The sequence below is a fragment of the Polyodon spathula genome, chromosome 10 (assembly GCF_017654505.1).
Source record: "Polyodon spathula isolate WHYD16114869_AA chromosome 10, ASM1765450v1, whole genome shotgun sequence".
NCBI lineage: Eukaryota > Metazoa > Chordata > Actinopteri > Acipenseriformes > Polyodontidae > Polyodon > Polyodon spathula.
The window spans coordinates 47658694-47684978 of record NC_054543.1 but is presented as its reverse complement, the minus strand read 5'-3'; the positions used below and the strand labels follow the sequence as shown (position 1 = coordinate 47684978).

The window sequence follows — 26285 nt, the reverse complement described above, 5'->3', positions numbered from 1 at the left end:
AGTTGAAATCCCCCATTAGTATGGCTTCTCCTTTGCTACACGCATTTCTAATGTCATTGTATAACAGATTATTGCCTAGAAGAGAAACTGCCCAACACATTAGTCAACCGATACCACTGTGCACAGCAAGTAGAAAGTAGAATACAACCCTTATGATCACCAGGTTTATTTATAGATAAGGTTAAGAAACCGTGTCCTTGGTCTACCATATTGGTCCTACTTGCTCCAGTTTCGCACACAACGACGACTCTGTTGGAGTTGGAACCTTCCTTACGCCAATTTAACTTTGATACTTAATCATCTTACATAATAAGCAGGCTCATCATTTAAAGTTACAAATAAATGAATTAGAACACAAAGCATATTATTAAACCCAGTGGTACAGTAATTTCACAGGACCGCACAGTGGATCCAAAGATTCCGGAATTGCTTTCTGTCTGACACAAGATTTCAATTGAGCAGAAAGAAATGGACAACCAAGTGCATGATGGGCCCAAGTTACATCACACCAGAGGGAAATAACAAAGGAAACTAGCAAACAGTCATTTTATGCTTTCAAGCATCATGTCACATGTGGCAAAAAGCAGCTTGGAGATTTTATTTTGGTGTAAGCTCTTGGATGGGTGGGGTCAGAAGGGGATTTTTAATATAAAATACTAAAATAAGATAAAAAAATTTAAAAAATTCACAATGGAACCTACAGTAGCTATCTAGAATGTTGAAACCTATAAATGCAAGTTCGATAAAAACATTCTACAAAACAATACAAGGACATGGTCTATTGTTCCACACTTCTTCAGGGGTTGTCGGTTATTTGACGATTAGCACTCTAACCTGGCATGGAGAGTTTCAATATAACACTCTGTGCCCTTTGCCTCAAGGTGATAACATTTTGTAAATGACCCAGAATCACTATTTTAGTAGGCTCCTTTGGGAAGTTCAAATAGGAACCAATCACAAGATTAGCCTACCTTGTACATCATGTATAAGAACTGAATTCACACTGTTAATTAATCCTAGAGAATACTGTGTCTTTAACTGTGCTCCATCTGCTAATGACCAGATATGGTAGGACTGTTTATTGAAATGTTATTTTTTACCAATGATTTTAACATTTTCCTGAGAATATTACCACCCCACACCAGGGCCCAGGAACAGTTTAATATTATTTTAAAATTAATTTAATAACAAGCCAGATTCTTCTGACCCTTAATGAAGCTAATACAGCCAACCAAAAGAGATGTGGAGCATGTACTTTGTGGATGGTCTTTAACAACAGTGTTAAGAAAAAACAGTGCAACATAGGAAAGGAAATAAAGACAAAAAAACCCCAAACACACTACGCTGGTGTTGCACAATGCACACCCAGACCCCTCACAGAAGGTGGCATGATGCATTATAAAACACACAAAGCTTCATCTTGCACAATGGTTGTATTGATGCTTACTCTCCCTCAGTCACTGCACAGCAGGAGTACAGTACCCTACAGCGTGATGCTATCACATGCTATGCCTAGATCAGTTGCATGGGATCAAAAATGAAAATTTTGGGGGGGGGGGAATCACTCGTAATAAGCAATACACTACACGCTGATCCAACCTCATAAAGTGACTCTTCTACCACCCACCCCGCCCCCATTAAGAGAGTAACTGAATAGTCTGCTCTTACCAGTAACAAAAGCGGTCATATTAATAAGAGCAAAGGCATTATCTGCCAAACACAATGGAATGGATACATCAGTGAGTAAAAGGCTTGTGACCATCAGCAACAAAAACAGACATACATCACTATATAAAAAGTATTTTATATTAGCTGACATACCATGCATCCTTATTTTTTTTTATTAATGTAGAAAAGCAGCACTGTTTATTTTTTTATACGAAGTACAATACAGCAGTATGATGCAATTGCCTTACCACAATGTTGTTTTGTTTAAGGATTAGCGCAGGAATAAAACCCTCAATTAATAATGAAGGTCTTCAGGGTGCATGCTACATCGATTGCTAAGAGAATGTTATACCATGTCAGCAGGTGTTTTGGTTGGTATCTTTTCACTCCAAGTATAAAGCTAAAAGGTTTAAAGAAATGTTTTCTGCAATGAGGTATTCAATTGGACAGAGGAAGCCGATACCAGATCCGTAAACTCCCCCACCTATCTTGCCATACAATCCTTACAAAAACACACACTGCAAAACTGTTAGTATCGTGTTTCCATTTGGAATATGAACATACAGTATTGCAGCCATTAGCTTAGCTACAGCTCTCTAGAACTCTGGGAACAGTCAAAAAAAGCTTACTTGATTAGCGTTTATTTAAAATACTCCATCTGCAAATGATTTTCAATTAAAAACTGGACAGCTTTCACAGCTCTTAGCCTACACAGTAAGCAAGCAAGCCCCTTTTTTTATTTTGCACCTCTGGGTATTTCAGCAGAGTTGTGTGCTATCGAAGTAGCATCTGTTTTTCTCTTTCAATTTGTATGTATTTTCTCTTTATTGGAGTGTGCTTTTTGTGGCAGACTGGGTTAACGGGAGCGCTGCCCTCTCTGGGTGAAGGACTCCCAGTAAAGCCCCTCTCTGCAGCAGCAGTGCCACTCAGTGTCTAGGACAGCACTGCGTTAGAGCGACGGATTCCCACTAGATTATCTGCACTCAATGATCTTCTCATTGCAACTTTACTCAGGTCTTTATACTTGTCCTCACACAGCCTGGAGATTGCCTACAAATACAAACAGAACACAATGTTAGTCAAAGGCAATAAATACCAAAGACTGCCCATTAGAGTAATGATTCGGCCATACAAACACCTGTTCAGACCTCATAGGGGAGGGTGCATATTGAATATTCAGACCTCGTAGGGGAGTGAGCATATTGAATATTCAGAACTCATAGGGGAGGGTGCATATTGAATATTCAGAACTCATAGGGGAGGGTGCATATTGAATATTCAGAACTCATAGGGGAGGGTGCATATTGAATATTCAGAACTCATAGGGGAGGGTGCATATTGAATATTCAGAACTCATAGGGGAGGGTGCATATTGAATATTCAGACCTCGTAGGGGAGGGTGCATATTGAATATTCAGACCTCGTAGGGGAGGGTGCATATTGAATATTCAGAACTCGTAGGGGAGGGTGCATATTGAATATTCAGACCTCGTAGGGGAGGGTGCATATTGAATATTCAGAACTCGTAGGGGAGGGTGCATATTGAATATTCAGAACTCATAGGGGAGGGTGCATATTGAATATTCAGAACTCATAGGGGAGGGTGCATATTGAATATTCAGAACTCATAGGGGAGGGTGCATATTGAATATTCAGAACTCATAGGGGAGGGTGCATATTGAATATTCAGAACTCATAGGGGAGGGTGCATATTGAATATTCAGAACTCATAGGGAAGGGTGCATATTGAATATTCAGAACTCATAGGGAAGGGTGCATATTGTTTAACTGATATGAACAGGAATAAAAGGAGAGGCCGAAGGATTTCATCAATGAGATATGGCCTTACAATACTGTAGGAAGACTGGTGTATTATATACACTCCAATACAAAATGTATTATAGCAATGACTTTTGTATAATAAATTAACTTGCTATCTGTTTAAATATTTATTTTCAAAAATACTTTTCACAAAAAAAATAGTAAAATCAATCATTAATAAAAGTGCACAAATGAACAATGAAAGTATCTGTAACAGGGGTGTTGATGGAGAAATGGATTGATTGCGCACAGAGGAATTCTGAGATTTCCATCCTCCGCACACCAGATGTTGTGATGTAGTTCTTAAATGATGTACAAAGTCATTTGCAGCTGGTCTTAATACATTTACCCCTAGATCGATCGACTTGAACAAAATACGGTCTCATTAACAATCATTTTAAATCATACAGAGTCATACAGGTCCTTCACATGCAAGGTTTTCAAGCTACATTGTAGCCCTCCATATCTGAGCATGTGTGGAAATTTGCATGTGAAAGCAGGGATGGAAATAAAACTCCTAATGCATGACCGTTTCACCCACTTCCAGGTTTTACTTCAAGCTTGATTAACCACAGTGTATAGGTTACAAGCAAAGGTGCATCTTATTAAACTCACAGTAAAACCAGGAATGGATCAAAATACTCTGCAAGGAGTCTTATTACCATCCTTGGAAAGCATTCCAAATGTTGCCGATAAATAATTCAGTATATCTTTATACAATTCAGAATTAGTGGATGCTGGAAGACAAGCAAGCCTGTTTGAATAAAGAGCCCCTCACCTCCAGCTTCTGTGCCCTCTCCTTGCTGAGGGACTCCAGGGGGAAGTTCATGTGGTTGTCGTCTGCCAGCGAGCGCAGGTCAAAGTAATATTTGGCGTAAACACTGGCTGGAACGTTAATGTTAAACTGCAGCAGCTCCAAGAACTGCCTTTCCATTTCATTCCTGGAGGAAAGTTACCATGTACAAATATTATGGATTGTCTTGGTTATACTCAACAACGTCAAGGCAACATATGCAAGCCCCCTGCCACCCTAAATACAAATTGACTCGTGTCAGCTAAGAGTTACAGGAGTGCCTCTGCCCAGGTAAGTGGAAGTGCACAGTAAAGCACAGCCAGTTTCAAGAAATGCACTAGTCAACTCACTAATCCGAATCCTTAGTCCAAACTGATCTATAATTCAAACCATGCTGTCACAATGAAATGCATGTGGATAGCAGCTGTAGAAACCAAACTTTAAAATCATAATTCTACGATAAGTGCGTAAACATTTACAGCAGTCTCTACTGTCCCAAACCTCCCCAAAAGGATCATTAGTGATTTTTGATGATACGTAGAAATCATATAAAACAAAGACTATCCAAGCATTTTTAGTATGGTACAGAACAATGCATCTCCATAGAACAAGGCCATGAAACACCCACCCTATAAAATAAACCTGCATGTTATTTATTAGTGGTGAAGGACATAGGCATTTTTGCCAGAATGATAGCAGAAAGGATGTTTATTGGTACAAATAAAAGGACCGTGCAGGTCGCTACAGCAACTAATGGATCTGCCGAGAGCCGGCGCTATTATCTCGGAGCTCTAAGAGCTCTTGAGTCAGGGCAGGCTCCTCTGTGAAAAGCTTCAATAGGAAGGCTGTGTGCTTGTGTAATACAAGAGGTCAGCATGCAGCACAGACCAAAGGCAGCACTAGACTAATCTTTCAGACAGTAAAACATGGCATTGGGGAGAAAAAGGGGTGCATCTTGCTAGTGAAAGAATTCTGTGCAAAAGAAGCCTTACAAGAAATCAATCAATATTATTGGGGATCTAAAACCGGTTTAATTTCAAGAAGGGGTCCATTACTGCTCCACCATTACTCAAATTAATATTGCCTAGCAACACCACAAGCATTACTACAGGGACTTGCGCAAAAACAAAAATGATCCAAGCCTGTGTAGTTTTATGCTTCACAAAACAGTTCTATAACGTATCCCAGTAAAATCCTGCACCCATTAGTGGAGTTGCTACTCACATGTCCTCCACAGTGATGTCTTTAAGGATCTGGCAGTAGTCCACATTCCATACTGCCTGGTCATCCCACACTTTCGATGCTAGTAAGACAGCACCCAGTACAATCCTCTTCCAATTACTGGGACAAATATCAATCTCTGCATACGTCAGCAGGCGTTCCAGATAAACCTGCCATGAAACAAACCCCCCTTAGCTTTCAGGGAAAACCATTAAACCAACACCACACTCGTTCCACATGGTTTGTTTTTTAAAAGCCATCCCGACTCACGGAATATGGGGCAGCGTAAAGTACTTAATATGCGCAGCAATGTATTTTACGTTTGTTGCCGACCTCTCTCAACTTGAATGACTTCTGTATAGATTCCGCTATTGTTGGCTAATAACACTTGTTACATTGGTAAGATCAAAATATCAGAATATTGGCTAAAAGCTTCATAAAATATATATATATATATATATATATATATATATATATATATATATATATATATATATATATTATATATATATTAAATAATGCACATGCTTAAACCAAGACCAGAGTAAACATGGGTTTTGTCATTTTTAAATCAAACAGAAAACGCCACTTGAGTAAACCTCCTTTAAATCTGTATTGTTATACACTGGCACAATCTGGCCAGCCAAAGGTCAGGGATGGAAATAAGACTTCTGTTGCACTGTAGTTTCACCCATTCCAGGCTTTACTATGACCTTGATTAGCCACAGTGTTTCTGTAACAAGCTCAGATGAGTCTTATTAAACTCCTAGACCAGGAATGGATCAAACTGCTATGCAATGGGGGTGCGAGAGTATTAGCAACCCAGCACAATGAAAAGGAGAGCAGTGGTAATGGCACTGAAGAAAATAAAAGCAGCTCATTTTGAAAATCAGTTTGACAACTACAGAAATGTAATACTGTACTGTCAAACATTACCCTTCTGAGCACACAATCAGAGGCTTGGGTTTCCCTGATACTGTGCACTTACGCAAGCTTTTTATTATTAAATTATTATATATATATTTTTTAAAAGGAAAAGTAAAAGAAGCCATGTTTAGCACATCTCTCATCAGCACGGTCAGGCATCGAAATTACTGGGTTCTACTGCCACCTACTGGCTATCTAAAATACAATTAAAGGCAGCAATAAATTAAGGCTTCTGCTGTATTAATTTACTGCTTCTGTTTTTCAGTTTTTATTAATTGTATTTTTCGGTGCTTATTTTTAGCAATTTTTTAGTTTTATGTAAATCTTTTTTTCGGGGCTTTTGATATACTGTATGAAATTAGTGTTTTCGGTTACTTTCCAAAATGCTTGAGGGTTTTTTTTTCCCCCCCCACTGGCAAAATATGTATAGTAGTAACACAACTGTACTTGCACACTTAAGTTGTCCCTTCTTTCCTTTGCTGTCTTCCACAATGAAATCCCTGTGGTCACGGGCACATTCTGGGGTTTTTGTGTGGAGGCACTTTTGTACATGTTGATACAATTCTGTTTTAAATCCTCTATATCTTAACTGTAACACAGCTTTACATCCCGCTAACAAGCCTCCATCCTGACTGGAATCTCGTTTTAAATCTCGCAAGCGGAGTATTCAATAGAAATGTAGGAATGAGCTGTCACTCAGTAGTTGGGGCGGGTTTAAAGTATTCAGAACGAATCACTGATCGATACAAGTCAGGAAGGCGGGACATTACCCAGCAGCACTGGGAAATGTATTTATTATTATTTTTGTAGTAGGTTTTATTTTTTAATGATTTAAACGATAAGAAGCTTTTTTAGGGGTGGAAATAAGTTGTATGACTGAGTAACGGCATTAATTTTAACTGGAGTGTGATAATAACCGAAGTGAACACCACCACAAAGCATTAAACCAAGACCAAACAAAACTTACCCTTGAGATTACAGATCATTTCAACTGGGAAACCCTCAACATGTTAGAAAAGGAACCCAAGTGTTATAAAGAGAGTCTGAACATCACTATCGTTTACTGATGCGTTGCAACCTAAAGCATACGACAAGAGATTTTTTTAACATAATCATGTGGGCTTCAAAGAGCAAAATGAAGGGTCCGGAAGTTCATTCCTTAAAACAAGCGTAGCATAAAAATAGCAAGCATTGCTCTACCTTCCCTATAGAACTAAAAGTAGTTTGGATCAGAGGCTTCAGCGGCAATCTTCTTCATTTCTCTCGACTGCTGCCCCTGGAGGATGAACTCTCAAAACAGCCTCTCTGCTGCTCTTGAATCAAGGCACTTTGAGATCAGAGCACTTTTACGTTGATAAGCAAGCCAGTATTTCCGGAACCCGACAGATTCTCTTGAACTTTAATTTCTACTAATCTGAATCTTCCTAAGGATCAACTGTTACTATTATTGGGAAGCAGCAGTACTCAGTCTTTCAGGATAATTGGGGTATGGGGGGGGGGGGGGGGGGGGGGGGGGCCAATGACTAAGAAGCCATTAAGCAGAAGAAGGAAATGTAAAGCATTTCAATGCCATGATTGTTGCATTCTCACCAGGGTTACTATGGCACACTCTGCTGTGAGCTGGGCAGCACTGAAGAGGGTTCTGACAAACCGGTAGATGTGCTTATGCTCTGGGTCACGCCTGCAGTAATCTTCAGGCACCTCTTCCCTCTGCCAACGAAGGAAGGGGACAAAACGCAATGTCAATCTTACACTTTATTACAACAAGTGCCAAATTAACTCCTCTACTGAATCTATATTTGTACTGGAATCACATGAAAACCTCTGCTGAAAGTACAAACATAGTGCTGTATTCAGATCTTCGTGCAGGAAGTGGCTCTACGGGACTGGAAGCAGGAGCGATTTAGAGGGATCCCAACAGTGTTCACATGTGTTCCCATTGAATAGTGATGGCACACCAGTACAAATGGCAGGTGCAGATTATATGTAGAAAGATTTGTGGCAGGTTTTAAACCAAAGAAACATTTAGGATTGGTCTGATGCAGGCACAGGCACAGCTGGTGCATCACTGGGCAGGATGAGGCCAGACGAGAAGAACGTCTCCTCATGTAAAAGCTCAGAGTTCAGACAGGGTCACATGTTCCAAGAACAGGCTCCACTCCAAAACAGCAATCTATTCAAAGCCTGTTTTTTTGTAGGCCGTGTTACTTACAAACTTTAAAAATACTTTGGGGTTACCAGCACCAGTGAATTAAGCTGTCACTCAATTTCATTTAGCCACAAGAGGTTCTCTGAATAGGTCAGTTTATTTTCTCTGGTGCTGGTACAGTATGCGTCCCAACTTCATAATATAAAACACACACACCGATAGAGGATGCAGCTTTTCATCAAAGATATCAAGCGATCTGTCCGAATCCCTGTTGCAAATTAAAACAAAAAAAAAAAAAAAAAAAAAAGCAGTTTTACCAAGACATGGAAGTCATAGTAAATTACCACAACCAGTGAAACAAACAGCAGCACCTTTACTTTTCTAATCCCTTTCTCTGCTGCCACGCCAGAATGCCTTCCGCGTGATAAAACAGGGTTTAAAAGGGTATCTTTCCCAATTCTTCCGGTTTAATTAAGCAGAGACAGGCAACATGCATAACTTATCTGTGCCAGCCTTTGCAGATCAAGATAGCAGAGGTCACCCAAGCCACAGAACTACATGGTTTTAAACAAAACATCTGTAAATTCCTTAAAGGTTAAAGAAACAAAATGAATGCCGAGATCCCACTGACATTTTACAGCATGCTGACAAGTCCCTACGTTTACAAAATCACTGCTGAAGAACAAATTACTGTGTTAGACGAAACAGAAAACAGGCTCTTACCTGTTCTTTATGTGGTAGTATATTGCTAAAGTAACACTGTTAGGAAGAAAAGTAAACAAGAAAAATAAAAGAAAAACTAATTAGATTTCCAAGTCCAATCATTTTCTCTTTTACAAACACATTTCATCGTTCAGTACGATGGTACTAGAGTTGACAACCAAGTTCCCCCTAGTTAACTGCATTGCATATAATGTCTCAAATCCCAAACTCCAGCCACCCCAGCCCTACCCTGCAGCGGCAGCACACACAGGACTCCTCGTCACACTGTACCTTACACAAAACTAAATTAGCATGAGAGAACGTGAGAAATATGGATATTTTATTTTTGAAGTTTACTTTTATTATCATCATTACTTCTACCATTATACTACAGCCAGCACTCACATATCCGACCCTATACAATGTTAACCTGAGTGACGGTGAGTGACGCATATCTCATTTCATTTTGGCCCGTTCCAATCCTCATCTATTTTTTTTGTTCCCTGAAAAACTGACAATACCAAAAATAATATATGAAAGGACTGTTTTAAAATAAGTAGGCTTCCATTTAGAAGCACTGTATTAGTTTTTGTTGGTACAGTAATATATTTTTAACAGAAGTAATACTTTAATCAAGAACGCTATCCAGAAAATATAATTTGCCAAAACTAGAGATGACACATTAACTGTAATACATACAAACTGACTAATCATTCAGCTTCCCCTTCTATCAGATTACACTGTAATCAACACCCTTTAACCCGGTCAATGATCAATTAAACAAATCAGTGCCGCAGGACAAGGTTAACAACAGTCCAAAATCCACTGTCCATAAACAGGGCTTCTGATTTTCGGTTTTAACCGATAAAACACTGTTGAAAAACTGTGGAAAAGGTTAATCAATTCATGCTGACTTTACCTACACCTTCCCCCCCACCATTACAATCAGAAATGGAGAATTATTAGTGGGATTTAAAGCTGTATTACAGTTAAGATACAGAGGGTTTCAAACAGAATTGTGGCAAAACGTAAAAAAATGCCTCCACACAAAAACCCCAGAAGAACGTGCCCGTGGCCACAGGGATTTCATTGTGGAAGAAAGAAGGTACAAGTTAAGTGCACAAATACTGTCAAGTTACTACTATACATATTTTGACAGAAAAAAAAAAACCCTCAAGAATTTTGGAAAGTAACTGAAACCACTCATTTCAAACAATATCAAAAACGAAAGCCGCAAAAAAAAGCGATTTGCATAAAACTCAAAAACAGTTAAAAATAAGCACCGAAAAATACAATTAATAAAAACCAAAAAACAGAAGCCCTATCCATAAAACAATCCTGATCCCAGGGGAACTCTTTGATGACACTCACCACTTTATTGTGCTTTTCAAATTAGGCTGGCTGACTGTGCTGTCATCAAGAAATATCGTAGAACAGGAGCTGTACTTCTTAGAGAGCTGCCCAGGGGACACCTGCAAAAGACAAAGCAGAGTTACTAATTGTGAAACAGACTACTATTATTGAAGGAAAAGGGCTCCTATATTTAACACTGGAAATGCTATTGTTCCAGAACAAGTAATCCTGATTTCCAGACATTTTCCACACACTAAATATGGGCGGCCCAGAGTTTCACATGAATTTGTCTTTTCTGGCCTTTAAAGCTGCTTAAAGTGACGCGAATGTCAAACCACACAATTTAAAACTTCCACTAAAATATTTTGGCTGGTTTCACAGACCACCAATTAGCACTAATCTGGAGTAGGGTTGGAACAACAATCACAATCATTTTTTTGCAGCCATAAATTTATCTCGTTGACAAAATATTATCAATAACCCTAATTATCGTCCGTGCCCCAACGAAGCTGGAAGTGGCTGTGCATAGAGCAGTAAGAGCAACTGTCTGTGTGAGTAAAACATGATCTGTGAGCACTGCGTACATCGGGAAGTGAAGTATGCATTTTAAACTGTATGCTTTTAACTTCACGTCATGGGTTCATTTTGATAATACGCTGGCAAAGCATGACTGGTTTTCTAACACAAATACTGCTGTTTGTAAAATTGAAAAAACCCTAGATCATTAAAATTACTGTAGAGAAGTGGAACTTTTGACTAGACATTTTGATACAGGATTTTTATTTATTTTAGGTAAATTGAATGTAATTGCAAAAAAGAAAATCACAAAACAAACAAAAACACACAACCATATGCACTCGTGTAATACAGCCTAAACAACTGTGCTGCTTCTGTTGCTTCTGTATTTTAAACTACAGTAAAGAGAGTACTACACTGCATACAATGCACCGTAAGGGGGGGGTGGGGGGGAATATATATATATTTAATTCAAAGCGCCAGCTGCTATTGTAAAAAAGGGTAGTTGCATAAAGAGTTATCTTTTAATGGAAGGACAGGCAGTTTATTTGATTAGACTCTGCATATAAGCATCCATGTGCAAAACTTAGCATGTTCCTATACAATTATATAGAGAGACGCACTTTTTTTAAAACCTAGTTTAATTCTCTTAATGGTAGATTCGCCACACAAGTAAAGAAAACAAATGCTTCCAGTTAACGCCAGCAATTTTGTTTTTAATACATTTGATGGCACTCACACACTGAACAAAAATATAAAACGCAACATGTAAAGTGTAGGTCCCATGTTTCATGAGCTGAAATAAGAACCCAGAAATTTTCCATATGCACAAAAAGCTTATTTCTCTCAAATTTTGTGCACAAATTTGTTTACATTCCTGTTAGTGTGCATTTCTCCTTTGCCAAGATAATCCATCCACCGGACAGCTGTGGCTTATCAAGAAGCTCATTACACAGGTGCACCTTGTGCTGAGGACAATAAAAGGCCACTCTAAAATGTGCAGTTTTGTCACACAACACAATGCCACAGATGTCTCAAGTTTTGAGGGAGTGTGCAATTGGCATGCTGACTGCAGGAATGTCCACCAGAGCTGTTGCTAGAGAATCGAATGTTCATTTCTCTACCATAAGCTGCCTCCAATGTCGTTTTGGAGAATTTGGCAGCAAGTCCAACCAGCCTCACAACCGCAGACCACGTGTAACCATGCCAGCCCAGGACCTCCACATCCGGCTTCTTCACCTGCGGGATCATCTGAGACCAGCCACTCGGACAGCTAATGAAACTGTGGGTTTGCACAACCGAAGAATTTCTGCACAAACTGTCAGAAACATTCTCTGGGAAGCTCATCTGCGTGCTCATCGTCCTCACCAGGGTCTTGACCTGACTTCAGTGGGCAAATGCTCACCTTCGATGGCCACTGGCATGCTGAAGAAGTGTTCTCTTCACGGATGAATCCCGGTTTCAACTGTACCAGGCAGATAGCAGACAGCATGTATGGCGTCGTGTGGGCGAGCGATTTGCTGATGTCAACGTTGTGAACAGAGTGCCCCATGGTGGCGGTGGGGTTATGGTATGGGCAGGCATAAGCTACGGACAACAAACACAGTTGCATTTTATCGATGGCAATTTGAATGCACAGAGATACCGTGACGAGATCCTGAGGCCCATTGTCGTGCCATTCATCCACCGCCATCACCTCATGTTTCAGCATGATAATGCACGGCCCCATGTCGCAAGGATCTGTACACAATTCCTGGAAGCTGAAAATGTCCCAGTTCTTCCATGGCCTGCATACTCACCAGATATGTCACCCATTGAGCATGTTTGGGATGCTCTGGATCGACGTGTACGACAGCGTGTTCCAGTTCCCGCCAATATTCAGCAACTTCACACAGCCATAGAAGAGGAGTGGGACAACATTCCACAGGCCACAATCAACAGCCTGATCAACTCTATGTGAAGGAGATGTGTTGCGCTGCATGAGGCAAACGGTGGTCACACCAGATACTGACTGTGTTTTCTGATCCACGCCCCTACCTTTTTTTTTTTTTTTTTTTTTTTTTAAGGTATCTGTGACCAACAGACACATATCTGTATTCCCAGTCATGTGAAATCCATAGATTAGAGCCTAATGAATTTATTTCAATTGACCGATTTCCTTATATGAACTGTAACTCAGTAAACTCTTTGAAATTGTTGCATGTTGCGTTTATATTTTTGTTCAGTATATATATATATATATATATATATATATATATAATCTATAGTAATTAGCTAGAAGTAGAGAGAGAGAGACACACACACACAAGGTTATTAATATATAAATTACAATAGGTGTATTTGTGTGTGTGTGTTCTGGGCACCCACCAGAAATGTAAAAACTTGGTGCATATATCGACTAGTTTTTCTTCTTCTAAACTCAGTGACTTACTGACAGTTGTTATGCTGCTCAACTATAAATGATAAAATTACAATAATGTTTTATTTATTCAGCCGATAACAATCACGATTATCTTGCTAATTTACAAAGATAATAGATTGCTGAAAGTGTAATTATCGTCCAACCCTAATGTGGAGAGCCCTGCCCGTGCTAATTGGGATCTGTGAAAAGCAGTAAGCCCTGTTAAACGGGAGCTGGAGGAATGCATTTTTTATTCATTTATTTTGTTTTTGATGCTTTTGTTTATGTATTTATTTTGCCATGATGCTCAGATATTTAGGAGGGATTCCAGGCTGTCTAAAGCAGATTCATTAAGATCAAGCTGGCTGACAGTTGCATCTAGAGCAGTAATCCCCTACATGCTCGCACTCAAATGCATGTAATTATATATTATATATACAATATATATTATATATATATAGATATATATAGATATATATAATATATATATATATATATATATATATATATATATCAGATATATAAGCGAAAGCAGGATGTTAGATTACTGTGAGGTTTCATTGGAGAGGTCAATATTTACGTCCTGCATCATCCGAATTTTAATTAAGAGAGCCAAAGCTTTTGACTTTAAAATGACTGCATCTTAGAAAAACTGATCTAAACCAACTTTCACATTACTTACATGGTTTATGTGATTGCTTTTCCTCTTATCTCTCACTGTAAAACAAACAAGACAGAATAATTACTGTTTCCAACCTCATGACCCTTAACATACTCAAAACTGGCGACAGTGATTGGAACAAATCTAGACTGTAAACATGCTATTTTCAGAGCTACAGTTTAGCAGAACATCTGCTGTAGTCCAAACTGATCATAACATTCAACACACCTATATAGTTAACAGGGCTGGAAATAAATTCCTTTACACAGCAGCATCACCCATTCAAGGTTTTCCAACGGGTTTGATTAGCCACAGTCTATAAACTACGCGCTAAGGTGCATTTTATTAAACTCGTAGGAAAACCAGGAATGGATCAAACCGATATCCCTGAGTTGATAATACAAATAATAAAAAACAAATCACGTGGACGTATTTATTCATTGTTTCTTGAGGCATCGTCATTTATAAACTAATTTTGCTTCTTGCTAGTATTTGCAATAGCAGTGTGCCTTTTTGTATCAGTGGAGTTGAAGGAGGTGGACTCCGATAAGAACCTTTACCGCTTGCCATTGGAAACCCTTTCTTGATCAAACTAGTGTAAACACAGTAAGAGCCACATAATGTCAAGTAGGTAAATAAACACGCCCTGCTGTCTGATGTGTGCACAGCACTGTAAAGAAAACAATGCAGTAAGCAGACACCAGGGGTGCAGGATACAAGGTGGAACCTGACAGGGCTGTGGGACCTTTCAGCTCTAACCACAAAACCTAAACTTACCATCTGTCTGGGATTTGCTGAGGAAGATGGTACTTGCTCTCGGGTGGTCTGATGGATTGGATTCTGGCACTAAATCTATTTAAAAAAAAACAAACAAAAAAAAAACTTTGATTGTAAACCGGTAAAGCTCGTTAAACTTTGAATTCCCCAAAAATATGAGTTCGACTGAAATAAACTTATACAGGATAAACTTTGGTAAAACCATTCGCTATTTTTTTCTTACCAAAAATTAAAGAAATCATTTCTAGTCTGTGTAGTTTCTATACTTGCTGTCTGTCCCGCCTTCGTTCTGCTCTGAATGGCTAGGGGTTGCTGTCAGTCAACTCGGTGGTTCCTTAATAGGCTAGTGTAGTTTCAATGTCAATCATTTCATCCTGTTCTGATGGATCTCCTTGGCTGAAGCAGCACTAGAATGCTCTCATTTGTTGAAACGTCAAGGCCGACTGTGCACTTTCATTTGCCAGCTACAGCGCCTGTCATTCAAAGCGCCTACTTTTAAATTAGCGGGTTAAGGTGTAGGTGGGTTTTTGCTATTATAGGTATATACAGTGACATTTAATAGTTTGATTTGAAAATGGGGCGCAAGAGGAAAACACTTCGAGTATCGCACACAATACGGCTGAAGTCTCCGCGGCAGGATGAAGCGGGGCCATCTGCCTTGCCTCCAACGAGCCCAGCTGTGCCGGAGCTCAGAATAAGTGCAAGTCAGTTCTGTTCAACTATCTAATATTTTGTTCTGTGCATATTTAACTTGTAAATGTATGCTCTAAAAAGTCTGCGTAATATACTTTATATGCTGCGTTTTCTACAGTTTGAGACTAACTTTTGTAGGAACTTTAGCTTTACAAGGTATTGCTTCGCTGTGACCAAAAGTTATTTCAATTAGAATGCTGGTAACCAGAGTTTTGTTGCATGTCAAATTTGAGAAAGTTCTGCAAACTGGTTTAATATTGCACAAAGAAGCATGATGCATGAAAAAATGTGTGTTCCACAATCAAATTAGGAAGTTAAGAAACCTAGACATGCTTTTTTAATTTGTTTACTATTCTTATATAATTGGATTGATTAAAAACACATACCAACAATAGACCAACTCAATATGTATACTGTACGTTTGTGACACGCTATGGAGACTATGCAAGTGAATGTCACACGGTGGGCCAAGGAAGCCTAACAACGTTAAGAATGTCACAGACTAATTCCTTGCTTCTGTGAGCTTGAAATTAGAACCGTCTGGGTGACATCTCAGTTCTGCTCTTAGGTACTGCTGGTATGTCAGGGGTGTTGTGATGTGCTCCAAATAGGCTTACACTAACACCCAGCTGCTTGCATACAAGCATGCTTTTGTTTCAGGCTGAAAAAGGTATGCCACTGCCTTTGGTGTAATGCACTCCACAGGCTTGATTTCCAGAATAAGGTCCTGTTACTTTTTATAGGAAATGTTGTACATTTCAAATCTGAATCTGAAAGACAACTGAAGCCAAAGTTAAACTGCTTCCATGTTTTCTGATGCACTCCTTATTTTCTTTCATTTACAGTTCAGAACAGCAAGCAGGACAGTACATTTCGTTCTTTTGGAAACTACATGCTTAATACTCAAGACCTCTTTTCTCATAAGTGCTGAATTAAGTCCCTGGATTTAATTGTAGGTCATCCTGTGCGCAGGTCCTTAACTCAAGTGCCTAGATAGAAGTTAAATTAAAGGGGTTTGTCTCGTTCCTGCCCCCCCTCCAATCTCCTTTAATTAATGAATCTGACGTAAATGCGATGAGAACTCCTACACTGTTCACGCCCTGCTAATCTGCTTGCGGTTTATATGTTTATTGGCTCCATCAATCACTTATGACAGATTTATTTTTATTAGATAACGTTTCTCAGCAGTGCTGTCTGTGTACTCATTTCGAGTCCATATATTTCAAATGAATGTAGCCAGCCTGAGTTTCTGAAGAAACTTAATTATACTTAAAGCAAAGGAAAACACAAGCCTCATAGCAATACCTGCACCCCCCCCAAAATAGAATCATTTCCACTTTCCTCTCTTTCTTTTTGTGAAAGATGTTCTCATCAATCAGACTGATTGCATTGGAGGCGATCTGAAGTATTCTGGGAGGACACTTTACAGGGATCCCACATTGCAACTGCCCTGAAACAGCATACAGGGTAGGGCAGTCAGTAGTCTCCATTAGAGAAAGCGAGGGCAGCCCACTGTGCCTGTGGTTTTGTGATGAGAATTTATTTCTAAAAAAATTGTTTACAGACGGGTGTCATGATAGGAATACATTTAAAAATCACAAACTTAATTTATTGTAACTTTGATTAATTGGATTAGATAAGGGATAACAAAAGGCTTGGCAAAAGCAGTGGAAAAAATACCTTTAGACCCACACATTAGGCAAGATAGATATAAAATCAGTCAATAAAACGAGATATAAAAGCACAGCTCACAGAAAAACAGAACTAGAATGACTACTGCTAGCCCCTAGACACAACTGTGGACAATACAGCGTGGTTAACAAAACTCTCAGGTAACCTGTGAACTACCACGCAAACACTGAAATGAACAAACACAAAAAACCACGATTCCTGGTGGGTAAACCGGGGATCCCAAAACTCATGTCTACAACTGTGACCACACCACAATGGCGGTTTACTGCAGACAAAGTTTTAGCAGAAGTTTAGCTATTCATTTACACTGGTTTATTGCCCTGTGAAAGCTCGATTGGGCTTGCAAAGCTAAGGCATAAACTAAAAGCTGTAAACGTTCAGCTACATCTCAGAATATAAAACCGACACCACAGCTGATAGAAAAGTGTTTTATTTTCTCTCACTAGATAGCCCCACCCACATATAACTGCTGTAGTGGAAGCTGGGACTCTTTCGCCTTGTTCAAATCTGAAGTGAACACTTTCTTGTTTACCCTGGCAACTGGCTACTAGCTCAGCTGTTACCTGGTCCCATGTAAAGTTTTCAGAGGCTTCCTAATTCATGTGGTAACAGCTGAAGTTACTGTTGCTTTCTCTTCTGTTCTCCCCACTACCATCAATTGCGATGAGGCTGCAAATTACAAAACGGGGCAGGATCGCGGTTTTAAAATCACAGCTGAAAGTTTGGAAGATTCAAGCAGGGTTATTTCTCTTGTGTGTGCGTTAGCCTCAACTCAAAGAATGAATACACAGGACGTCTGAAATGTATTTCTAAATATTGGTGCTGATGTGAAACAGAAGGGAATCTTAGAGAGAGATCCGCCTGGATAGTCGCTGGCAGCTGCACCCCTGAGCAACGCACTTACACCGGTGGTCTTACAGCTGGCCCAGGCGACTCCCCTTCATAGGTTGGGGGTTAGTGACGCATATATTTTTACTAGCGCATTCTTGCAACACGATATTCTCTAGACTTTTTTTTTTTTTTTTTTTTTAAACCCCCCCCCCCCCCTTCCATTATACAAACTCACTTGTCCCCCAACCTACTCTCAAGAACAGTTAATGAAGAATCTGTTTAGAACAGAAATCAAGACAATGAACATTTACGACAAGTCTGACATACCTTCAACAAAAGTCACTCAATCCTAGATCCTGTGGTTTTTAAAACTTAAACCTGCCATTCTGGATTTGGATAACAGCCCGTACACTTGATCATATGGGTGGGGGGAGAAATAAAAGCTATGATCCAAACAACTTACCGTCGGGTACCTCCCTGTCGCTGATGTGCTGCAGAGAGGGTCCAGAATCCGGTTCATTTAATTCTACCTCCACTTGGTAGACATCCGGACGCTCCGGCTGCCTGCGTGCCCGGCTCACCTTGGGACTCCCACCGCGTGAAACGCAACACGACACCGTGTTTCCCATTCCTTAGTTCTTTTCCAGTAAAATATATGTTCGTAGGAGTAACCTGCCCTTTTGCTTAAATAAAATTCAGCACAATAAAATATGCCGCTATTATCGCTAGTACGAACTAAATGCAGAAAATGCTCAACACAATTGCAGCTATTTTACTGTAAAGTTAAAAGTAGAAAAAATGAAAGAAATAAACAAAAAAGGCGATAATTACGTCGACAGCAGTGTTAAAATAAAGTTAGATCCTCCTAGCGATGTCGGTCCTCGGGCACACTTCCTCGCCATGGTGCACTACCCCGGTAATACAGCGCCCTCATCAAGCACTCAAACGCCAGCTGAAATTCAAAGAAGACTACGACTTGACAAGCCAGAGCGGATCTGAAACCTTCGCAGGCTGCTTGTGAAATAAATCTCACATCGCCCAAGGCGCTTGTGAAGTTAAGTCAGTGTGTCAAGGGCTACTGTCAGTCACTCGATGTCAAAATAAAATATAAAACCGGCGATACCCACATTCCGTTTGTGTCGCCCACGCCCCTGCTGTTTTACAACGAACTTGGTTTCTACTGGTAATCCATTATGAAACCGGGATCCTCGTTCCAGCGCAAACCTTCAGTCCCTCTCCTCCAGGCTTCCCAGGGTCGGCTGTCCACTCTACCCCAAGGCTTCACGGCCTACAGACTCGTTCTTCTTTTTCTCCCTGTGTAAAATTGTTCATATCTCGCAGACAATTGATTTGCAATGAGCCTCGACCTTTTCTTCGAGTTAGCCTTTGGTCCCCGGTCTCGACTAATGTGATTCCCCCGGTTATCCCCTCCTCCCCTCCGGCCAATTCAGCAATCCGCTCCCTGCCGCCGCCACCTGCTTCAAAGCCGCTGCCAGGCGATCGTGCACGCCCCGCCCACCCTCTGGTAGCGATGCTCCGATTGGGTACAATCTAAAACACTGCCGCATCTAGAACTTTATTTGTTCACTACGCTGTCATTTCTGTGACTCTTTGGCGGTTTGTAAAAGATAACCCCGCCCACTCTCGCTATCTGAATGTTGATTTGTTACAAATACTGGCAATTATTAATGCGTATTGTTCTTGCCAATGAAATGACGCGTTCCAAGTTTAAGAATAAGGCGGGTCTTGAACGAAACTGCTTTATTTGATTGGTTTTATTTTGTTTTTAAACGTGCACCCAACCAAATATTTAAAGAAACAGCAAATATTTTTGCAGCATGGTGAGGGGATGTGCGCATCTAGAATAACATGCAGTCAAACTGTGCAGGCACACAGTGATACCTAGCTTCTGCACTGTGGGTAACCTCTGGCGGGATGCCATTGAATGGAAATGAATGTTGATATTGTCTGAAGCTGTCGTGCAGTCCAGTTTGTTTACATTCCCCGCAATGTAGTTTCAGTTGAAGATGAAGAGCACTCTTGCTCAACAGCTTGGCCTGGACAGTTTATTACAAAGTGTTCTCTTGTCCTCCTCCCTGATAATGCTAAACGCTGTGTCCATGCAGTCTCATCCCAGAAATCTAACTGGCGTGGCTTCACTGCACCCTGCAACATCACTGTGACAGCACGAATTGTGGATTCGGTTTTATGTTACATATCCAAATGTTTTCGGTTGCAAGGGAGCCCCTGCAAGCAGAACTTACTTTCCTAGAGAGCCACCTACAATTACGAGAGGCGAAGGGGTACTTCCGATTAGCAAACATATTCATCACACATAATACAGGATTTCAGAATACCGAACACAATATCCAGCATCCAGAAAACCACGCTAGGACATTCGTGTGAATTGTGCAATTAATCACCTTCCATAAACTCATAACCTTTATATGAATAACGTACGTTCCTGCATTCTTTCAAAACAATATGTTATGCAGTGGACACTAATTAACGTGGTCCAGACGATGCATTTTGTTTTAATAAAAAAACGATTCTGCAGTTTGAGAAGCTGGTAAACAGAATGTCAGCTTGTCTCTCATTAATAATAATAATAATAATAATAATAATAATAATAATAATAATAATAATAATAATAATAATAACTTGCTCTCTGCATGGGCACCAGCATGTCTGACACATGACGCGGTGCAGGATCTGCGCTTCCTGTCTGAAGCAGCAAGCTCTGTGATCGCCAGTGCGTGCTTCTGGTTTGCTGTTCACGCGTGGGTACCGGTAAGGATACAAGCATTTTCTAATATCTACCAGTAATACACGGCACTGTGAATTTTATAACGTTATTAAGAGGGGGGGTTGAAACGTTACAGACAGCGAAGGCCTCTAGTGACTAAAACTCGGAATCGGCGGTATTACTAGAACAGTGTCCTTTGTATACGTTCGTCCGGTAAACACAGGTACTAACAAAACAACATTTATTATAATTACACGTTTAAAAAGCAAACACGCTTATATAATGTTTTTTTTTTTAAATGAGTGTCATGTTTAAGAATGTTAACAATGATTTTAAAACCTTCTTGTATGCTGCTTGTCGAAGGTCGAAGTTGCTGACATGGCTCTTGTGCCGTATGAAAACCAAACCTCGTTACCCGGTCTCAGCAAGCTGCACGAATCTTCGGCAACGTTTCATTTCGCCAAACACCAGATCCACATCAGACAGGACTGGAAGCGCCTGGGTGTTGCAGCCGTGGTGTGGGACGCTGTGAGTAAGCAAAGAAATAATAGCGATTGTTACCCATAAGCCTGGAATGACTGTACACACAGTCAATATAGCGCATTCACAAAGTATGCAGACTATAACCTGATGAAAACACTAATTACCGGTAAGATTGTTACAGGATTACAGGGATGGAGAAAACTCGTATTGCATGGCAGTTTCACCCCGTCCAGGTTTTACTGGGAGCATGATTAGCCACAATGCACAGGTAACAAGTTCAGCTAAACGCCTAGTAAAATGGATCAGACGGCAGTGGAGTGGATCAGTCTTATTCTCATCCCTGTATTGTTAGTTTAGATTTTTTTTTTTTTTTTTTTGGCATCTCATTGGCTAGTACCCTTGTCAGGGTGGTGCATTAACTTTCAATAGCTGACCAGGAAATAAAAGGATCGTTAGTGCTTTTTCACCTTGAGCCACCTAATTTAAACCACAAAACTTGTTTCTGTCTTTATTATTGTTATTTTTTTGTAAGAGTTGCCCATTTTTTAAGGGCTATAGACCCTCCAGGGCGGTCCGGTGTTGCCCAACACTGCCCAGCCTGCCTGGTCTTATTGCTTACTTTGATCAGACTGTACAAAAAAAAAAAAAAAAGGACGTTGGGTAAGCCAGTTGGGGTGGTCAAAATGATCGACGATATCATGAAGAAGGGTTGTTTAATTCTCACCATCAACCTTATTTAACCAGAGCACAATGTATTGATAGTGTCAGAACCGGTGTGTTTATCACGTGCATTTGTACCCATGTCCAGTTAACCGACATGCAGTTGCAATGGAGGTTGCTGACGTCATCCTTTAGCACAAGTTGTGAGTGTGTCAGTTGTGCCGTTGTGAATTCCCTGCTGTTTTTTGACCCTCTCCAGGCAGTGGTTCTTTGCACGTTCCTGGAACTCGGCTCGATTGCTCTGGAAGGCAGCTGTGCTGTGGAGTTGGGGGCAGGAACCGGGCTGGTGGGAATTGTAGCTGCTTTGCTTGGTGAGCACTTTCTATTTGTCTGTTTCAAGTTTGCAGTCGGGGGGTGTTTATTTTTATATAGCGCCTTTCATAGTGGACCACCATCACAAAGCGCTTTACAAGATACGAGACTAGAAATACACATCAATATGCATGTTGCAGTTTTTGCCTCGAGGCTGGAAATAAACAAGTCTAGCAACATATTAAGACAATATGGATATTTTTTTATTTATGTGTTTATTATTATTATTGTTGTTGTTATTGTTATTAATGTTTTTTTTTTTTAATGGAACATTATACCAGACAAAGATAATTTGCCTAGCCTTTATCTTCTAGTCTAACTCATTTCGTTCTCGTATAATGAAAGCTATTTGTGCAGGTTCATGACAAGTCCCACTATTCAGTTTTTGTGCTGGGATTGTAATAGGAGTTAACCTATATTTAATCTGCCTAGGTGCTATTAATAGTCTGACAGGAGACATCCATTATATTCCAGCTGTATAAGGTAGTTGCTTTCAAGTCTTTGATTGTGAGTTAATATGTTGTGTGTAAGGCGTCTCTTTTTGTATAAAAGCTGTCATCTCACGCAGTTTGGACAACAGGACCTAGGACTAAATGTACACTTTTTTTTTTCTTTTAGGTGCTAAAGTGACCATCACAGACCGAGAACCAGCAGTTGAATTCTTAGAATCCAATGTCCAAGCCAATCTGCCACTTGACTTCCAAGCAAGGACGAAAGTCACAGAACTGACTTGGGGGGAGGGCCTGGATCGCTTCAAACCAGGTGGCTATGACCTGGTTTTAGGAGCTGATATCGTTTATCTGGAAGAGACCTTTCCTGATTTGTTAAAAACGCTGGAATACCTGAGCTCAGAGAGGACCGTGATCCTGCTTTCCTGTAGGATCCGCTACGAACGAGACCAGGATTTCCTGAAGATGCTACAGCAGGGTTTCACAGTGGAGGAGGTTCATTACGAGCCAGAGAGGGACGTTCATATATACAAGGCACAGAAGCGCAGAGTGAAAGAAGACTTGTAAGCACACGTGCGCAGGATGTGTTCAAGGATGTTCTGCTGAGTTTCCAAACCGCGACATAATGTAGCTATGCCAGGTCAAAGGTTGCGTATACACTGTGAGAAGTTTTCCGTCTCATGTGTCTTTTTGTTACATTGTCTAGTGACGATGGAATCAGTTAAACTATTGGCTGTGTGTCAAAGCATTTAATCATATCATTTAAACCGTGACTCTGGTGATACTACAGCCCGATTCGCACAGACTAAAAATCACATAAACAGGTGTGACCCGTCCAGTTATTTAACAATTTCTTCAGAGGTCCTTCTGATTTTTTTTTTTTTTTTAACCTTCTGTAAAATGTCAAACTCAAGCATTCTGTGTCTCTTTAATCCAGTGCGAATCAGCCTTGTCAGTGTTATCTTAAAGTTGATGCAGCATTTCCGGGGTATTCGCCTCAAAGCAATACCAGCCTTCACAGTAAGCCATAATATAATGTTAAAATTGGTACGTTCTGTCCTGAGACTGCATAACTAAATTGGGGACAGGCAAATACAAAACATGGTTGAATGGTGCATTTAAAGATATGTATGGAAATTCATATCACTCACAGGAAGGTGCAACAAAATTAGTTTTGTTCACCTGGTTCATTGTTTACAAATCATGCACAACATATTTAATTTTGAATTTACCGACTTTCCCTTTCAGCCCCGTGCGAATCATGCTGATGGCGCCAGACTTGCCTACCCGAGTTAAGTGATCTGATCTGTGCAAGTCATATTTTATAAATCATTTTTGTAATCAGTTTTAAAAGGACCATTAAAAAAGCAAGGGTTAAATTCTGATCTTAATCTGGCGCTGTTGTTATTCTAGTCATTTAGTTTCTAAGTATGTTTATCTTGCTTCTGTACGTTGGACAGTGGTGGGCTTTGTGAGATGTGTTTGAATAATGGAATAATCTGAAAACTGAAATGTTTAAAGATACCACAGAAAACCCATGACAGGCATATAAAGGACACGTTGTAGGTGTCAGGATTATGAAAAAGTGGATTATAAACTACTTCACAGCAGGCAAGAACATTGAATAAGACTAAGCTAAGTTCAATATGTCTAGCTTCACAGCAACATTCTATATCATTTTGCAGAGAGGGCGCCTCCATTGTTAGCCTGTACATTGCAATAGTTGTTACTGTACAGCTATTAAATAACGCATTTTTTTTTTTATTAATAATATATATATAAATATATATAAATATTTTACATTTTGTTTGGTTTATGGGTGTGTGTTTTTGAAAAAGGAGTTTTTCTTTTCCCTTTAAAAGCAAATTTAATGTGCTTCACATGTTTGTCTGTAAAAGGATGTTACAACAGTTTTGTTTCACAAACAGCTGCATTAAAAAAAACAGGGATACAGAAATAAAGGACCCCCCCCCCCCCCCCCCCCCCCCATTTTACAGACTAGTTTATATACAGTGTACCGCTATGTTACTGAAACACAAAAGCAGAGTATATACACAGTGTTTAAAAATGACGCTCAGTAAAAGTGGCATTACACAAATAAACCACAAAGAATAATGAATTCCTCTTTCCCAGCATTAATGTAACTTTGGGAACATCTATGCGTACATGTTTTTTTTTGTTGCACATTTTCTTGTTTATAAAGTTGTTAGCATGGTGAGTATGCTCCCACACCCTTAACGCTTCCCCTGACCGCATGGGGGGGGTGGGGGGGGAGATTACAGGTGAAAACCCAACACTAGAGTCCACTGTGTGTAGGTTATGAAATGAGCAATAGAACCATTAGAGTAGACTGGCTAATCCGAGCCATGCAGGCTACTATAATGTAACTCTGTGATAACTATGTAAAACAGTTACTGTTGACTCTGTTATTTATTCAAAGGGTTAAGTGATGCTTTGATAAAATACATGAAACAAATACCAGACAAGGGTCTGCTGTGGTTTAGATTAGTGGCAGAGTACTGTATCCTCATCAACCTCACCCAGGGAGGAAAGCAAAGGAGGTACAAAAACAAACAAAATAGAGTGTACTCTGAATCTCAAAAGTATAGAAAATGGCTATTATTCCTGTTAATTTGTAATTTGGATTCATATTTTGTTTTTTTCTGACTTTATGTGAATGAAAAGACACACATTTGCCCATTTTCCCATTGGAAATAGTGATATTTTGAAATATCACTGTCCTGGTCACAAAAGCAAAGTTTGTTGGGAATAGCCATGTTCTATACTTTTGAGGCATAAGCAATTAGGAAATAACACTTACTACCCAGGAACAATTTTTTTTTTTTTTTTGTTACACAGTGTAATCATTAAACCAGAATTACAGAAAGAAACTTCCTCGTTGTAGTTCACATGGACAAGGCTTTCCCTATTACAGTTATCAAAAGGTTTTTAGTAATCTGCCATTATAAATTATGTACAGAAAACTGTTTTACTCCTAGAAGCAATGTAAAAAACAGGGACAGGGAAAAGCATGCAACCATGATGCCCACAGATTCACAGAGGTGTCAGCAATTTGGACAGCTCACATTTAAAAAAAGTACAAACACTCCACTGCACAAATTCTTCACACATCCTTTTCCTAATCAATCCCATCGATTTCCAGATTACAAAAACAGCCAACATAAAATAAAAAAAATAAAAAAACAGCTGATGCTGGCTTACATAAACACATTCACATTTATTTAAAAACATGTTCAGGAACTACGATGACGAGTATCAAATGGTTTAATAATGGCATTAGCATTTTCTAAAAACTTTCTAAACCATTTCTGTTATAATGAATATAATGTACACTTGTGCTGCTGTAAGG

At 39.7% G+C, this 26285-nt stretch overlaps 2 protein-coding genes across 3 annotated transcripts; one reads left to right on the top strand and one right to left on the bottom strand.

The window, feature by feature from the left end:
* Positions 1-100: 100 nt before the first annotated feature.
* LOC121322471 (cyclin-Y-like protein 1) lies at positions 101-19721 on the bottom strand. Its single transcript, XM_041262513.1, has 10 exons — positions 18669-19721; positions 14990-15064; positions 14234-14268; positions 10653-10753; positions 9303-9338; positions 8796-8847; positions 8021-8140; positions 5507-5673; positions 4268-4430; positions 101-2718 (listed from the first exon to the last, which is right to left on the bottom strand). Exons 1-10 carry the CDS (start codon positions 18832-18834, stop codon positions 2602-2604), a joined length of 1032 nt encoding a protein of 343 aa, XP_041118447.1. The 5' UTR covers positions 18835-19721; the 3' UTR covers positions 101-2601.
* Positions 19722-20897: 1176 nt separating this feature from the next.
* Positions 20898-24300, top strand: mettl21a (methyltransferase like 21A). Of its 2 annotated transcripts, none has more exons than XM_041262511.1 (4): positions 20898-20995; positions 21315-21479; positions 22354-22465; positions 23085-24300. In XM_041262511.1, the coding sequence occupies exons 2-4, from the start codon at positions 21330-21332 to the stop codon at positions 23480-23482; spliced, it is 660 nt and encodes a 219-aa protein (XP_041118445.1). In that variant the 5' UTR covers positions 20898-20995; positions 21315-21329; the 3' UTR covers positions 23483-24300. The 2 variants fall into 2 exon arrangements, with proteins under 2 accessions (XP_041118445.1, XP_041118446.1); XM_041262512.1 differs by lacking the exon at positions 20898-20995 and adding an exon at positions 21027-21174.
* Positions 24301-26285: the final 1985 nt, after the last annotated feature.